This window comes from Nuphar pumila, chromosome 1, assembly GCF_984573655.1.
Source record: "Nuphar pumila chromosome 1, dmNupPumi1.hap1.1, whole genome shotgun sequence".
In the NCBI taxonomy this organism is placed as follows: Eukaryota; Viridiplantae; Streptophyta; class Magnoliopsida; order Nymphaeales; family Nymphaeaceae; genus Nuphar; species Nuphar pumila.
The window spans coordinates 148,144,824-148,161,654 of NC_143249.1; the positions used below are offsets into that span (position 1 = coordinate 148,144,824).

General features: G+C 33.6%; 1 protein-coding gene across 3 annotated transcripts; it reads right to left on the reverse strand.

Moving 5' to 3' along the window:
* Positions 1-991: 991 nt before the first annotated feature.
* LOC149849210 (uncharacterized) lies at positions 992-15,124 on the reverse strand. 3 transcript variants are annotated; one of them, XM_090013675.1, is made up of 5 exons: positions 14,686-14,911; positions 12,769-12,839; positions 12,489-12,675; positions 11,512-11,700; positions 992-1,118 (listed from the first exon to the last, which is right to left on the reverse strand). In XM_090013675.1, the coding sequence occupies exons 1-5, from the start codon at positions 14,761-14,763 to the stop codon at positions 1,083-1,085; spliced, it is 561 nt and encodes a 186-aa protein (XP_089869801.1). In that variant the 5' UTR covers positions 14,764-14,911; the 3' UTR covers positions 992-1,082. The 3 variants fall into 3 exon arrangements, with proteins under 3 accessions (XP_089869801.1, XP_089869794.1, XP_089869810.1); XM_090013668.1 differs by having other exon boundaries at positions 11,512-11,709; XM_090013684.1 differs by lacking the exon at positions 992-1,118 and having other exon boundaries at positions 11,387-11,709; positions 14,686-15,124.
* Positions 15,125-16,831: the final 1,707 nt, after the last annotated feature.

Genomic DNA, 16,831 nt, shown 5'->3' on the forward strand with positions numbered 1-16,831 from the left:
ATTCAAAAATAAACTTGCTCATACATATATTCAATTATTCATTAAAAAATAAATATACTCATATGTGTATTCATTCATTCATTTATTTAAAAATAAATCAGTTCATATATTTATTCATTTCCTTCATTCGAAATGAACCTACTCATTCATAAATGAACTTGCTCATTCATAAATGAACCTACTCATATGTACATTCAAATTTTTTCATTCAATATGAACCAACTCTTATATTCATTCATTTATTCATCACCAAATAAACATGCTTATACATACATTCATTAAAAAATGAATTTGCTTGTATATGCATTCATTCATTCATTTCATACATTCATTTATTTCATTTATTTCATTCATTCTAAATCATACTTCTCATTCATTTCATTCATTTTAAATCATAATTCTCATTCATTTCATTCATTCAATAATGAACCTCCATATCTCTAACCTACATAACTCCAACATTCATATTTGAAGCCGTGTAAGAAATATAATATTTAAAGCATACATACACACAACTATATGCATTTATTCCTTCAACCTTTCATAGTTCCAACCCCCATAACTTTAATATTTACATATGAACATCTATAACTCTAACATTTACATATGAACCTCTATAATTTCAGCATCCACATTTGAAGCCTTGCAAGAAATACAACATTTAAATCATACATGCACACACAACTATATATTTTTCTTTCTTCAACCCTCCATAACTCTAACTTCCATAACTTCAACATTTACATATGAACCTTCATAACTCCAACATTCACATTTGAAGCCTTGCAAAAAATACAACATTAAAGCATACATACACACACACCTATATATATTTCTTCCTTTAACCCTCTATAACTTTAACCTTCATAGCTCTAACATTCATATATACATATATATAACTCCAACCCTCCATAACTCTATCATATACATATTCAACATGCTATAGAAATATTCATGCATAAAAAGGAGATAGTCTAAAAGTTTATGCATATATTCAAACCAATATGAAAATATTCATACATATAAACAATGTCAAATAACAAAAAAAATAAGTTCAAGAATTACATGGAAGGAAGACAGTCTCAGAACTGGAGATGCATCATGCTTGTATATAAAACCTGCAAATACACATAGATGAAAGAATTACACACACACACACACACACACACACACACACACACACACACACATATATATATATATATATATATATATATATATATATATATATATATATAATTGATTGTTGAAAACCATTATCAATAATAGCTCCTTCAACCCTACAATCTCATATTCCAAACCTATGAATTGATCTTGCATTACATTTATCTTTTTGAAGTGTTTTGATGCAAGAATCTTGCTCGGCTTGGACCTGCACCAAATACTTTCTTTCTAGATACCACATGATAAACATTTATACACATTGATATTTGTCTGGTCCCAAAACTTGAAAAAGGACATCCCCTCACAATAGGCCATCCACATATGCATCTGACGTCTCAGACAATTGAGCTAGCTTGTCTATAATCTCTGTTTGCAAGACAACATATTAATTCATTTATTTTTACATTAACAACTCTAGGTTTTTTGCTGACACGGGTCATGCAAAACATCTGCCATCGAGAAGTACTCCATCATCACCAATGTATAAATAAATGGAATATGATTAAAAGGTGTAAAGTCTTATACAAGAATGACAACCATATAAAATATGATATGTACATTCTCTTCTTGATATCATGCAAAACTCTTTGTGCCCGTAGTGTGTGAAAATTTTTGTATTTAGCACCTACAAAGATATGAAGTGAGACATATACACACTATTATAATCAAATATAATGAATGCATACAACATTAACATGCAATAAAAAATGCAAACCTTCGATTGATGAGAATCAAAATGACGCATCAAACATTCTTACTAACGGTCAGTGATGTAAGGTGGGCGTGCAACAAGGTGCTCCTCGAGAGTACTATTCTCCTTGTAGTTCATCTTAAGCTCGAACCTAAAGTTTTTTTAGGCTCTAGCATATTCTTTCAGCACCCACCCTTTCATCATCTTTAAAATTTTATATTTTTCTTATATTAACAATATTTATATATATATATATATATATATATATATATTACCTATCATTCAAGAAATAAATGCTAAAGATCAAATCAATTATAATATATATATAAGGAATATGCATACCAAAACTAAAACCCATGCATCCGTAAGAATTTGGTAATGTATGCCAGGTAAAAAAATGTAAAGGTGTCTGGCAAGGATCTCATGTGATGGTTTCTATGAAGCTACTAAGATATTATGCTTCTCACCCTATGGATTATCCATACTGATTAATGACAATCTTATGTTTCTGTCCTGGGTGAAAGGCTATGGTAGCCAAAGCACGTGTATACCACCTTGTCCTCCTAGCTACTGCACTGAAAAGATATGCATTGATAATTTGTTAGTTACCATAAATAACATTGCATTGTCAATATGACATAGCAAATACCTAATGACTCAGCAAGAGTTTTTTATTCATGTGTCAATGCTTGTAGGATTTTGTATATATTGAAAATTGAATAATAAGTTAAAATCTAAATCATATATAAGAAAAAAATACACAGATTTAGCATGCATTCACTCAATAAATAACAAAATTAGAAATTAAAATACAAAACCCCCAAAATCTAAACCATATATGAGAAAAAAAATCAACATGCATTCACTCAATAAATTATAAAATTGAAAATTAAAATGCAAATCCCTAAAATATAAATCATATATGAGAAAAAAATTGGATTTAACATGCATTCACTGAATAAATTATATAATTAAAAATTAAAATACAAAACTCCTAAAATCTAAATCATATATAAGAAAAAAATAGATTTAGCATGCATTCATTTAATAAATAACAAAATTAGAAATTAAAATGAAAAATCACTAAAATATAAATCATATATAAAAACAACCATAGATTTAGCATGCATTCACTGAATAAATTATATAATTGTGAATTAAAATAAAAAACTCTAAAATCTAAACATATATGAGAAAAAAATAGATTTAGCATGCATTCACTCAATATATTACAAAATTAGGAATTAAAATAAAAACCCTTAAAATTTAAATCATATATAAGGAAAAATTGGATTTAGAATGCATTAAATAAATAAATTACATAATTAAGAATTAAAATGCAAAACCTGTAAAATCTAAATCATATATGAGAAAAAAATAGATTTAGCATGCATCCACTAAATAAATTATATAATTAAGAATTAAAATACAAAACCTCTAAAATCTTAGTTATATACAAGAAAAAATTAAATTTAACATGATTTAACTGAATAAATTACATAATTAAGAATTAAAATACAAAACCACTAAAATCTAAATCTTATATAAGAATACACCATTTTGCTCAGAAGTGTGAGGACATGACAACCAACATTTAGTCTCACACTTATTTATGAATCGTGTAATGCTCTCACTGATGAATTCTCCTCCATCATTGTGAAATATTTTGATTTGACAGCCAAGCTATTTATCCATAATATTTTTGAAATTTATGAAACATGAAAGAGCACCAAACTTCTTAACCAGAGGCAATAACCATGAAAATTTAGAAAAGTCATCAACAAGCAAGAGATAAAAATGATATCCTTTCTAAAATAATGTCGATGCAGGTCCCCAGAGATTTGCATTAATCAACTCCAAAGGGGCTTGCGCAAAAATTCCTATTTTTCTAAAGGGCAACTTGTGGATTTTACAAATTACACAAGTAGAATATAATTCAAGTTTTTTTATAAAAAAATAGATTTATTATTCACTAATGTTTTCAAAACTTTGATCCCAGGATGACCCAACCTGTAATGCCATAGTTCATCAGAATATCCAATCTTTTTCAAGCTAATAGAGGTAAAACCAACTTTAGGAGACTAATTTTCTTGTCCTTGTGACCATGGGTAAAGTCCACTTTTACTCGGTCCTCTTAAGTGAGTAGTCCCTCTTTGTATATGCTTAACAAAAAAGCCATTAGCATCGAGCTGAAATAGACAATTATTATCTCAAAAAAAAAAACTAATGACAATAGATTTTGCTTAATGGAAGGAACATGGAGTACATCTGTTAACTTAAAATATTTACTTTCATGTCACAAAGACATGTTACCTGAATTGGAGATAGGTAATTGCGAGCTACTTCCTACCATAACACCATTTGTCCCATGGCATTCACTCTTGTTTGTCATACTCTGGTCTTCCAAAGTAACATGGTATGTGGTGCCCGTATCAAGGTACCACATAGTCTTGCATATTATTGAGAGTCATGGCAGTGAATGCTTTTGGTATGTCATAGCATGTGTGAGCCGTATAATGTTTATGACCATATAACTAAAAAATAACTTGACTATCCTTCTTATTATGTTGGGACTCCCTAAACTGTCTTTGAGAATTTTGAAGATTCTAGAAGAAGGGATTAAAGCATCCCCCTCTTCCTCTACCACCATGGCCTCTGCCACATCCTCTTGGAGAGAAAAAGGTGGTGGTTAATGATTTAACAGATTGGGTAAACTTCAGATTCAATATTTGAAGTCTATTTTCTTGACTTATAAGTAAATAAAAAAATTCAAAAAACTTAGGCAACTTATTGAGAGTGGATGTGGTAACTGTTGTTATAGAACTTTTATAATCTAAGGAGAGATTATTCAAAGTGTATTGAACTAAGTCTCCATCAAAGATAAGTTCATTAACTGTGCACAGGGAATCCGATAGAAACTTGACATGATTTAAATATTTCAACATAGACTTTTCCTCATTTTTCACATTTTGGAGGTTATGCATCAATTGAAGAACACGAATGCTCAAGTGAGTCATTGGATTGTTCTAACGTGATTCATGCTTCCCTAGCAGATGAAACATGTATGATTTATCCCAATACACTTTTTGTAATCGTGGCCTTTGTCCAACTCAATGCAAGTTGATCAAACTGTTTCTACAAAACAAATTCTGGATTTGATTTTAATAGATCACCTTCTTTAATGTACAAACTTGATGCAAGGAAGAAGCCATTGACATATTTGATGAGGTCTTGACTATACATCATGGACTCAATCTAAGAACGCCATAGCAGATAGTTGTCCTTGTCCAACTTGATGAACATAAAAGAGGAAAACACATTGTATTGAATTGTAGGATTAGAGTTGAAGAAAGATGAGCTTACTAAACTTGATGCCATATCAACCAACAACAAGTAGAGCACACCACAATCATGATTTTGGAGGAACTAGGGTTGGATCTAATACCATGTAAAGATTCAAGCCACACAATTTTGAGAAAATCATATATACACACATGAGAACACATTTTACGTGGTTCGATCTATTGTGACTTACGTCCACGAGGAAACTCTCACTCTCTCTATCTGACACAGAGAGGGAGGGGATGCCTTCATTTAAATAATCACATACAAGACAAAGTTCCTTTATTTGATTAGATCTCTCATTGGTGCAATCAAGCCTTGGAAGAACTCTATAATGCATAAGCTTCTTAGAGTCTATACAAGACTAGTTTTCTTGGTGGAGAGGAGTATGACTGGGTGTCCCACTTGAAAGTGACTTCTTCTAATTAGAGTTTCAATATGAAGAGACCTCTCACTAATGGGAATCATGTGGGACTTTGTACCCACATTGGATCCTGTATTTGGATTTGAATCAACTGAACTCAGAGCAAGATTTATTTCCTTAACAGGGATGTTTATCTGAAATGCCAAGGTCATTAACAATAAAATCTTTGAAGTTCATGAACTTGTTTATGTTACCTATTATGCCCACACATACCCTCACAATCTATATGATACAATTTTACTGTTGATGCAGGTTAGCAATTCACTTTGCTAATTTGGAATGTAACTACATTAGCATCTAATAGTGATTGCAAACTGCATACCAAGGGAAAAACTAGTATTGTTGTATATGGTGGGACACTTTTCCATGAAAGTGAAGACAAATCTGGCCCCAGCAGATTTTTAAGATGAATTGAGCTTACCACATGAGAAGACACTGATCATATGATCATAGTTCATGTCAAAATAGGGGTGCAAATGGCCACATATCTCATGTGAGTCCAACATGTTATTTTTGGATTTGGCTCCCTTAAGATAAATCCATATGTACGTGCAAGCGTATTTGTTAAATGAGATCACTTTTGGACTCATGTCAGTAATTTAAGTCAGATCTGGTTCAGATTTGAATGAAAATTTAATCCAATTGCATTTTTTACATTTAGTAGCTTCCTTGTGTTGTATTTTTTCCAGATCTAGTATTACCACATGTATTTTGAATTCAAAGTCAACCTTACCGCATGATTTTGATATAGAGTACACATTTTGCATTCTGATTCAAATCTACCTTGGTCCGAGCATGCACAAATCCGATGCATTTATACCTCTATTGGAAAACCAAAATAGATCTTGCTGAATTTAGGGAGTTTGGGTTCTTAGTCCAAACGCTTAGACTCTAATCACCACTGTGGTTTAGGTTGTCATTGTTGGCTCAAGAGTTTATCCAAATTGGTATTTAACCAAGTTGGACTTTGGGTCAGGGTACTGTACGGATAAAGGCGTTGTGTGTGATGCTAGAGCATGAGAGTTGGCGATAATGAGCTGAGGCGAGCCGAGCTAGCCAAATCCTATTTCAATTCACAACTTCTCAAGCTTGGGCAGCTTAAGCTCAGCAAGCTGCACTACATAGGAAATGGTTGTGAACCTTGAGGGGATTTTCCTTTGAATAGAACTGTCACGGGCTAAAAGCGAAGGCCCCCATAACGTGCCCCGATGTACCTTAACACTAAAACGACATTTCAAGCGCATAGTGAAAATCAAGTTAAGTGTCGCTTATCAAGCGCATGGGTGCCACAGCACAAGCACGTACACACACAATCATATAAAGGGAGAGAGAAGACAAGAGAGCATAGAAGAAGACATGAAAGCATATACTTCTATTAGCAAGTTAACGAGTACATAAGAACCTCGACACTTAAATAAAACAAAAGCGATAACTACATCAAGTCACAAAAAGTAAAAAGCTTGACAATCCAGAACAAGAACAACCTAATATCCAAATGAATGGGATAGTGTGTAACACCCCAAGATTTTTAACCTTTGAAAAATACATAAAAATTTAAAAAAAATAAAATAAACAGCGAACATGATTTCAAACTTCAGTTTAAAACCTCGGGTGGGTTACATTCTAAGAACCATAGTATAATTCAAGGTATAATTTAAATCAAACATGCATTATATACAATCATTTACAAATGTTTAGACAATTAAACATTTAGGATTGAAAAATAAAAATCTTAAAGTTTTTCTAGAATCTTGAAAATCTTGATTCTTCGATGCTATTCTCATTCAGTATCCACTATCGTGCAAGGTGTCATGTACCTGAACCTGTGTTTCTCCATAACATAAGGTCTGACTTGTGACAGCCTATTAAGTAAATACCAATTTCAGGTAACTTAAAATATCAAAAGATATTCAGGAATTCATGATTTAACTCTACTTATGAAATTTATATTCAGACTATATAAAGTACATAACAACTCATGCATTCAGTATGATACAAATAATCACTCATGCATTTAATATAAACAACAATTTGTGCATTTAATAATAATGACATTGTCCACAATTTTGCAAGTAGTTGTTCAAATATTAGATCTTTTATTTCAATATTTATTAACCTCGCAGGTACTCGCAGGCTACTAGTTATCATACAAGTGAGACTATTTGAGGGTTTATTATGCCATATGTATTTTAATTACCCCTAATGACTAGTGTATGGATCCCAAAGATAATAGTTTGAAATTGGGAGAAATCTCTCAAAGGTCACTAAAACATTGATTCAGATGCATCCTGAAACTTCTGTAGAAGTTGAGGCGGTCACTTACCCCGATCTTCAAAACCTATAAGTGACTGGAGACCCATGGGAATCTATCGCTTCTAAAAATATTTTTATATGTCACTCGAGGCTTGTACCACTTACCCTCTCTAAGGTAAGCCACAACTATATTATGTCATATTTTTTCATTAAGTTTTCAACTCATTCAATGTTGCTCTGTATATACAAGCACTTCGCCTAAGACAGAAAATCACTTTAAGTTTATGTGTAAGCATGATTCATTTAACAACTTATACATAAGAAAACTTTTAGTACAATGATACTTTTCAATAATAATATTGCTTGAACCTTGGTCATAGCCTGGCCAAAATAATTCATTTCATAAACAACAATTTTAGGCATTTTAATTTAAAGCCTGTAGGGTTTCGTTAAACCCTAATCTAAGTATTGAACAACAATCTTTATAACAAGCATTGAAGGCATACTAACCTGAATTGATGCATGTAAACAAGATTTAATGTATGTAAACATGGTTCAAAGCTATTTATACATAATTACTGATAAAATAATTCAAAATTTTTGAAATGTTTGTGAAATTTTTGCCAGAACTCTTGTTATAATAATTTTGAATTTTTAAAAATATTTATAACCATTTTACCAGAACTACTGGTATAATAGTTCTATTTTTTAAAAATATTTATAAAATTTTTGTGAAAAATACTACTATAGTAGTTTTGAATGTTTAAAAACATTTATAATAATTTTAATAGAAACTCCCCTGTGTAGAGGCAAAATTGGATTAAATTTTGGCAAAATTACCTCAATTTAAATCCACAAAGGAATCCTAAGGGTTCAGGAAAGGGATAGGAGGTTCTACAAGCACATGCTAGGGTCTGGATGAGAAATACGAATACTTACCTTATTTATAAAAAATCAGGCAATGCTTTTGCGATCGAATTTTAGAATTTCTGTCAAATTGACTAGAACTTTTGCTACCTAGACTCCAGAAGCCGATTCTGAACTGTCAACACTTCTTCAAAAAAACAAGGACCCTACCTAGACAGAGGAAAGGGGCTCGGAGGGTTTTGGCGAAAGAAACCAAAAAATTAATGAAGATTTGGGTTAGAATTTCTAGAGAGAAGGGCTAGGGTTAGAGAGAGAAAGAGAGGATTTAGGAGAGAGGGAGAGAGAGCTAGACAGAGAAAATGGGAGAGAAGTGTTGTAGAGAGAGAAAGGGAGTGAGGGGCTATTTATAGCCTCTTGAGGAGGTGGGGCCCACACTCCTCCTGTATGTAAGATATTTTAGAGGGGAGGGGTGACTCACCCTCTCCCTTGTCACGTGTCAGCAAGAGAGAGGGAGAGTGTCACCCTCTCTCTAATATATTGACACCCAGTAAACATGGTTTTGAAAAACCATGTTCTCCCATCGTTTTTTAGGATATGATTTTCAAAAAAACATGTTTTATCCATTAAATAATAATAATATATTAAATCATATTTTAATAATCAAATTTTATACCTGAATTGCTCTTATTCAAATTCCATATAACCAAAATACCACTTGGGCATAAAAATATACTATTTTACCCTTCAGTGGTTTAGAAATTTACTTGAACTTGCCATTGGGATGAAAAATTACCATTTTACCCTTGATAATTTTATTAATTTCTTGAAAAATGCTTCGGACATAAAAATTACCTTTTTACCCTTATATAATTGAGAAATTTACCTAAGTATACTACTAGAGTAGAAAATTACCATTTTATCTTTGACAATTTTATTATTTACAATTATGTTCCTGATTTGTGAACTTTGAAAAACTCTCTGTTTGGATCTGTCAAAAGTTCATATATGAGTTCTAATCAGTGTTTGGATCCAATAATTATTCAAATCAGGATTTTTAAACTTCGAATCATATCGAGACTGGTTCAGGATTCATAAAGAATTGATTTTCAGAATTTATTTAAGATTGAAAATTTTTGGATGTTATATAATATGTCCAAAGTACATGGCCAATGCTAAGAGCTTGACAAAATCCAAGGTTATACTTGACCAAATCCAGAATTTCAGTAACACATTCCTATAGGAGGCAATTCCGTGTTGCTGCAAAAGCAAGCATCCAAAGAATTCTTTTTGCTTGACCTAATGCTTGACATTGGGTCATGCGAATTCTACACGTTAATGAAGGGATCATCTATCCAGGCCATGAAATTGCTAATTAGGAAGGTTTGCTTTAAGCAAGTAAACAAATAAATAAAAACATACCAAGCCAGCATATGGTAAAATTCCTTGAAGAATTCTGTTATGATTCAAGAAGATAGGTAGTACAACGTCCATGGCGATATAGATAGATTACCATGAGGGCACATCTTTGTCATGGGAAAACAACCCATTTTCATATGAAAATGGGCTTTTTCACCATTGAAACAAACATGTGAAAATCGTACGGTTGGCCAATGAGACAGATTTGGCTCCGTATGACCGAATAAGCTGCAGATTGGTCGAAGAACCTGGCTGGCAAAAACATGATTAAAGTTACGAGAGTTTAACTTTTCCCTAGTAGATAATAGGTGTAGACGTCCCCCCCATTGCAAAATGTGATACAGAAACAATGGTGGCCCCACCTGGGGTTTTCCCCGCTTCGGTGAGGGTTCGTTGTCATAAAAAAGAAACAATGGTGGTTTATCATGTCTTTAAGGTAAGGGAATCAATTTTTAGCCAAAAGGATTCTTGATTACTTTTTTTTCATATCATGAACCTCATGTTAGCATGGTATGCTTCCAGTTGAAACCAAACCATTATCTTATAATGTGATGCACAGTTAGAAAGAGATGAATTTGTTTGAAAGGAGACCCCATAGCTTGGAAAGTTGGATACCAGCAAGTAGTTGGGAAAGGTTCGCCCATACCCTTGAGCTTTCCTTTTAACATGCATATAGGGTTTCTTCAGCACTTGCAGACCATGAGCTACAGGTGCATATTTGTTTAGAACTGAACCATACACAGGTAAAAACAGGATGTATATCTGCTTCATCAGCAAAAAAAAACATGTATATCACCAATAAAAAAGCCAATATTCCTGGCTTCCTTCAAACCACTCTCTCTCTCTCTGTATAATTAGATCTCCAAGCATAAGATGCAATACTACCTTATCAGAAAGAGCTTTGGTGAAAATATGACTTAAACATAGTTTCGATTTATTCTGTTGGTAAGACCGATTTTGCACTTGAGCATTTGCAGATCATATTCTAGTGACACTTGACATGTAGAACTAAACCATATTGGTTTGTTTAAACAAAAATCTAGATGACCAAACCAAAATACCTCTCTCTCTCTCTCTCTCTAAACAAAAATCTAGATGACCAAACCAAAATACCTCTCTCTCTCTCTCTCTCTCTCTCTCTCTCTCTCTCTCTCTCTCTCTCTCTCTCTCTCTCTCTCTCTCTCTCGTGTAAGGACTGTCCAAGCATAGGAGGCAGCACCAGGAGTATAGCTCCCAAATTTTGGATTTACTATCATACGTATCTTTTTACAGTGGCAACAATAAAAAAAATCACAATTAATGGGGTATGCTGGCCCTCCCTGTAAGTTCAAAAAACTCAAACTCTAAGAGCTACCTGATCTTGCCATGAGATTTTCCGCTTGCCCGTTCTTTCTGCACCTCCATCGCCATTACTTATTCCATTACCAATCCCTCTGCAAATGGATAGCTTCAAATCATTCACCAATCTATCACACTCGATCAGGACCGTCTTTGCCTTCTTCTCCAATCCCAAAGGCTCCCATACAACCTGCACTTCACCTCTCTGTTCCACCTTATACAATAAATAAAGAGTGATAAATTTACAAACAGAAAAAAGCACTTTGTAAAGTTGAGAACACACATAACAAGATTGTGAAATTTTCAGACATATGGACTTTATCCTTCAAAGAGTTGCAAAAATAAAGGGGTCAAACAAGATTAGCTGGATGGTTACTTAGCAGAGAGAGAGAAAGATGAAAAATCAATCCTTAGAAAATAAGCAGAGCGCATGCTAAGAAAGCCAGAATTCTCATAAATAAGATTAGAAAGAAACACCAGACAAATAAGGAGCACGCTAAACTTGAATTCTACTAAAAGTTCATCATGAGCTTAGCTTTTTTTATTGGCAAGCTGGGGTTAGGCAGGCCTCAAACAGTTACAGCTAAAGAAGAAACAATTACACGTAACTTGAATTGGGAACCAATCAGGAGGTTTATCTTTCCAAATCTTGGTCTCCTGAAATAATTCCAGTTTAGCTAAGCATCTATTATGATTCCAAACTTGAATTGGCAAAAACCTATATAACAAAATGAGTGATAAGATTACGATAATGCAATAAGGATTTCATATATGAGTGATAATGTCAACCAAAAATCAACAATAAAAGGTTGATTGATTCTGTTGATTGAACTCATTGTGACTTTTGCACGAATTATAGGTTAAGGAATTTGCAAAAATCCACATCCTAAGAAAAATATCGTCATTCGAGACGCAGAAATAACATGAATCAGTCTGTGATGAATAAAAAAGTTCCTGCTTATTGAATTCAAAGAGGCTGGAAAAGTAAATTACCTGTTCAGAAGCCTGATTCAAGTCCAAAAGAGAATGATCCCAGGTAGCAGCAACATCTTCTTCATAACTCTTTCTCCTATGCCCAGCTCCACTCAGAGTTTCTAAGTTCTGAAGTTGGTTGATATTTTCTTTCGTGTTTGCCTGTGATGAATTGTGTGATAAAAGCTCGTGCCTTCGCGATAAAAATCTACGAAATTGAACCAACTCCCTCAAGATCCACAAATTCAGAGTCGAAAAAAATACAAAATTGAACAGGAATAGTGGAAAAAGTATGTATTACCTAACTTCTGCTAAGAGTCTTAATCGTTTTTCTTTGGCTTTCTGTAACCCTGCTTTCAAAACCTGTGTTTCCTGCATGAAGTTTCAATGTCGAGAAAATGCAACAAATGCCAACCAAGAGACCAACATATAAGAAACAATGGAAAAGGCACAAACTGAAAGGTGAAACAAAAGAGAAAAAATAGCACTAAGAAAAAATGCAAATCAATGAAATGGAAATTATTAAGCAGAACAGAGAAATGGCCGCATGGACATCCAAAACAAAGACCTAATGAAAATTTTGCAGCAAAAAAGTTAGGGGTTGCTATAATGAAAAATCTATATTTCCCCAAAAAAGAAAAAAGAAAAGACAGAGGAAGGAAGATGCGACTATGAAAGAATGTCTTTATATTTTAATTTTGTAAAAAGGCACACATATATATATATATATAGATATATATATATATATATGAGAAATGGGAACATGCTAAATAGACATGGTGCTAAATGAAACATTTGTTATTGGATTTCCGGTGCTTTTTCATGCATTTTGGATGAAAAAATGGTATTTGGAGCTTCAGAAATTTATAAAAATTATAGGCGGTTGATTTTTGAAACCTTATAAAAACATATTTATATATCAGAATCAAATGCTCCAAGAAGTGATTCCTATCAAAACAAGCATATAGATCACATCTGTATGGTCAGACTTTTGAAAAAACACCCAAAATCCAATAGCATGATTCATTTAGCACAGTGCCCACTTAGTAGGTTTCCATTTCTCATATATATATATATATATATATATATATATATATATATATATATATATATATATATAGTCACCAATATCATTCAAGGTATTATTTCAAAGAGGATATTTCTCAGAGAGATTTTCAAAAGTTGAAAAAATGTCGGAAAACTATGGGGAGATTAAAAAATTGAAAAAAAATATATAAATAACAACAAAAAGCTAAAAAAATAATAAGTTTTGCATTATTTTTCTTTCAAAAATATAAAGAAACATGTTTTAAAGGTTTTAAAATATAAAAAAACAAAAAAACAGGAAATGCAAACTTAAAATAAAATAAAAAAGTTTTTCTCAAAAATGTCATGATAATATCATGATATTTTGTCTTCTGGCGATATTTTAATATCGCGATATATTACCCTTAGTTTCAGCTATCTTAAAATATCGGTATTTCTCACAATATTTTCAAAATATCACCGATACTGGTGACGGTGATATATATATATATATATATATATATATATATATATATATATATATATATATATATATATATGAAAGGGGTATCATCAGACCCCCTTCCTCTCTAAGGATCGTTTGTGCAAAATCGCGATTTAGCAGCAGTCACTGGTGGTAAAGACCCTTTTTCGGACAGGGTCTTGACCCCCAAATGGGTGTTTTGTGCGAAGAAATGCCGTGTGTATATTGTGCCATAAAAGAGATCTACTTCACAAAAGCTGAAACCAACCATCAGAAGTAACAGGCAGAGAGAATAAAGAGGAAAAAACTAAAGAGGGTTTGAAGGTTTGTGGAGAAGAAGAAAGAGGAAATGGAGGGGGGTGGAGAAGGGTTATCCACCATGGACATAAAAAAGAAAGACGAAATCAATCACGAAAGATTATATTTTGACAAAATAACTGATACCTACCATGTAAGCATAGGAAAAACAAACTTAAGATTAACAAAGCCATGAAAAAGGATCTCTTCCCCATGAAGGGGGTGGAAAAAAAGAAACCCAAAATTATTCCCAAATACAAGGGAGAAAGAGAATACCCAGCTCGTACTTACCGTCAAGAGAAGAATACCCACATCAGACAAGTTGCAGAAATACAACAATTTCCTCGGTTTATAAAAACGCCAAAGAAAACAAAGAGGGAAAAAAACTATAGAGAAGGATGGATCTCTTACCCTAAACAAGTCGTTGAAATCTTGCTTTAAATTTTGGTGTTTGGCCATCAATTTCTTGGCATCATACAGAGACGCCATGACCGCCTCTCTCTCTCTCTCTCTCTCTCTCTCTCTCTCTCTCTGGAGAGATATGAAGGAAAGGGAAAAAAGAAAGGAATCACAGTTGGAGAGGGAAAGCCAGGTCCAAATATAGCAGAGTACAAACAAAATAAGAAAACCAGATCGTGCCACCTAGCCCAAAACTCGGAAAACCCACTTCCATGGCTCTCTCTCTTTCTCTCTCCCTAGACGTTATTAATCGTAGAGAGAGAAAGGGTCATGTGGAAACAGGGTTAACCAAAACCGCCCATGGGTCAGAGAAACAACTAAAGTTAGAGAGAGAGAGAGAGAGAGAGGTGTGATGGTGTTGGTGGCATATTGTTTTCTTGTTGGGGGGCTGCCCACTGAAGCTCTGACCAGGACAACCCAAAAATAAGGTGCAGATAAAAACTGGGTCTTTCTTGCATTTGTGAGGATGAGATTTCTGGGTGGAGAGGGGGATTGCAGAGGGGCAGTCTCGTAATTCCCTTTTTGGTTTGAACCTCTTGAAGAGATCCCCTTCTTTTTTACTCCATAAATTTGGTCCAGCTGGGCTATTAGGAACAGAGAAAAGAGAGACATATACCTCTAGAGAGAGGTGTCTAGACAGAGAGAGAAAGAGCAGGATGGTCATCTCCCTTCATTCCTTCTGAAAATTTGTTTTATACCAATTTAGTCTAGAGAGAGAAGAGAAAAATATAGAAAAATAGCAGAAGATATTCTACCTGTTGTGGTGGGGGTGGTGGACTGGTAGATGCTGTTGTACCTCTCTTTGGACACGGGGGTGGTGGTGAATGGGAGCGGAATAAATAATGGTGAGGATATTTTACCAAGCCTGCCCTTGTGTCATTTTGTTATACCGCTCCTTCACCTTTTATCTTTTACGCTAGAAAGTCAGAGGTCGCACTCGCATGGCCTAAAACCTGTCCAGTGTGGATTTTTCCCCAAATAATGCTTTTTCCTTACTGAAAAGTAGCAAGGTTTCTATCCTAACTGTCCAATCAACGGCTAGGACTCGTCTGGATTAATCTTGGACATCCAGATGCTTCAATTGGACAGTTGGATCATTTTTTTTTTATTTTAGGTGGTAACATGAAACAAAAAATGCAGGTGGTACAGGCTCAAAACGACTTTGTTCATGTAAGGAATATTATTAGATCATTTCTATATCTAAACAAGAACATTATCAACTACATGATCCCCTTCACGTGATGGTTAAGCTTTTTGGCACGGTCATTCGAGATGTGGGTGGTGGTGACGGTGAGATGAATGGTGGTATAGTTGGGTGGTGGTGAAACTTCTCCAGCACTTTGTGGGCCCATTTTACTGGGCTAGAACCTTATTTTCTTAATCAAATTATATAAGATTCTACATTAAATAAAAGTCAATAATTTTTTAATTAAAAAATAAGTTGTGTAATAAGGAGTCCTAATATTGTTTTAAAGTAAGTTTGAACTTCATGGTGAGACGTTCGCCTAGGTGGGCCCCCTCCTACATGGAAGAGAGTATGAACTCTCATATGTAAATACACATCTTCACCTACCTAAACATAAAGAAAAAAATTAATAAAAAATTAAATAATAAATAAAATAAAAAAAATCTAAAAAAATTAAAAAATATTCTAATTGGCTTAGACTTTCCTAAGCCAATTAGGAATCCAACTAATAGGAGGTTGAGAGACTTACCTTAGATATTAGAAACCCAAAGAAGACTATAAAGAGCATTATTCTCGCCCCCCCCCCCCTCTTACTATCTTTCTTTATTTTGCTTTCTCTCTCTCTCTCTTTTCTTTTTTTTTCCTCTTTTTTTGTTCATTCATGCTCCTCATTGAAGGTCTGAAGTTGTTGGAGGTTGTCTTTCATTGTTGAGGAGAAGGTGGCGTAGCCTAGAGAAGGAATAACACTGATGATTCTAGAGTTCATTTTGGTTTTCGACTTTCAAGGTAGGTGGACTATAACTATGGGTGTATGAGCTAAGAAGCATCTGGGTGCTATGGAAGGATTCCTATGTACATTTTAATATGTATATCAGATATGGTTCATGCATGGATTGATATCATATTGAGGAT

Bases quoted from the DNA above. Each gene is read 5' to 3' on its own strand.
- LOC149849210 (XM_090013668.1), bottom strand. From the start codon at position 14,763: ATGGCGTCTCTGTATGATGCCAAGAAATTGATGGCCAAACACCAAAAT. The intron at 12,840-14,685 runs GTAAGAGATCCA...AACTTCATGCAG, and splicing joins ATTTCAACGACTTGTTTAGG to GAAACACAGGTTTTGAAAGC. The intron at 11,710-12,488 runs GTAATTTACTTT...TTATTGTATAAG, and splicing joins TGAATCAGGCTTCTGAACAG to GTGGAACAGAGAGGTGAAGT.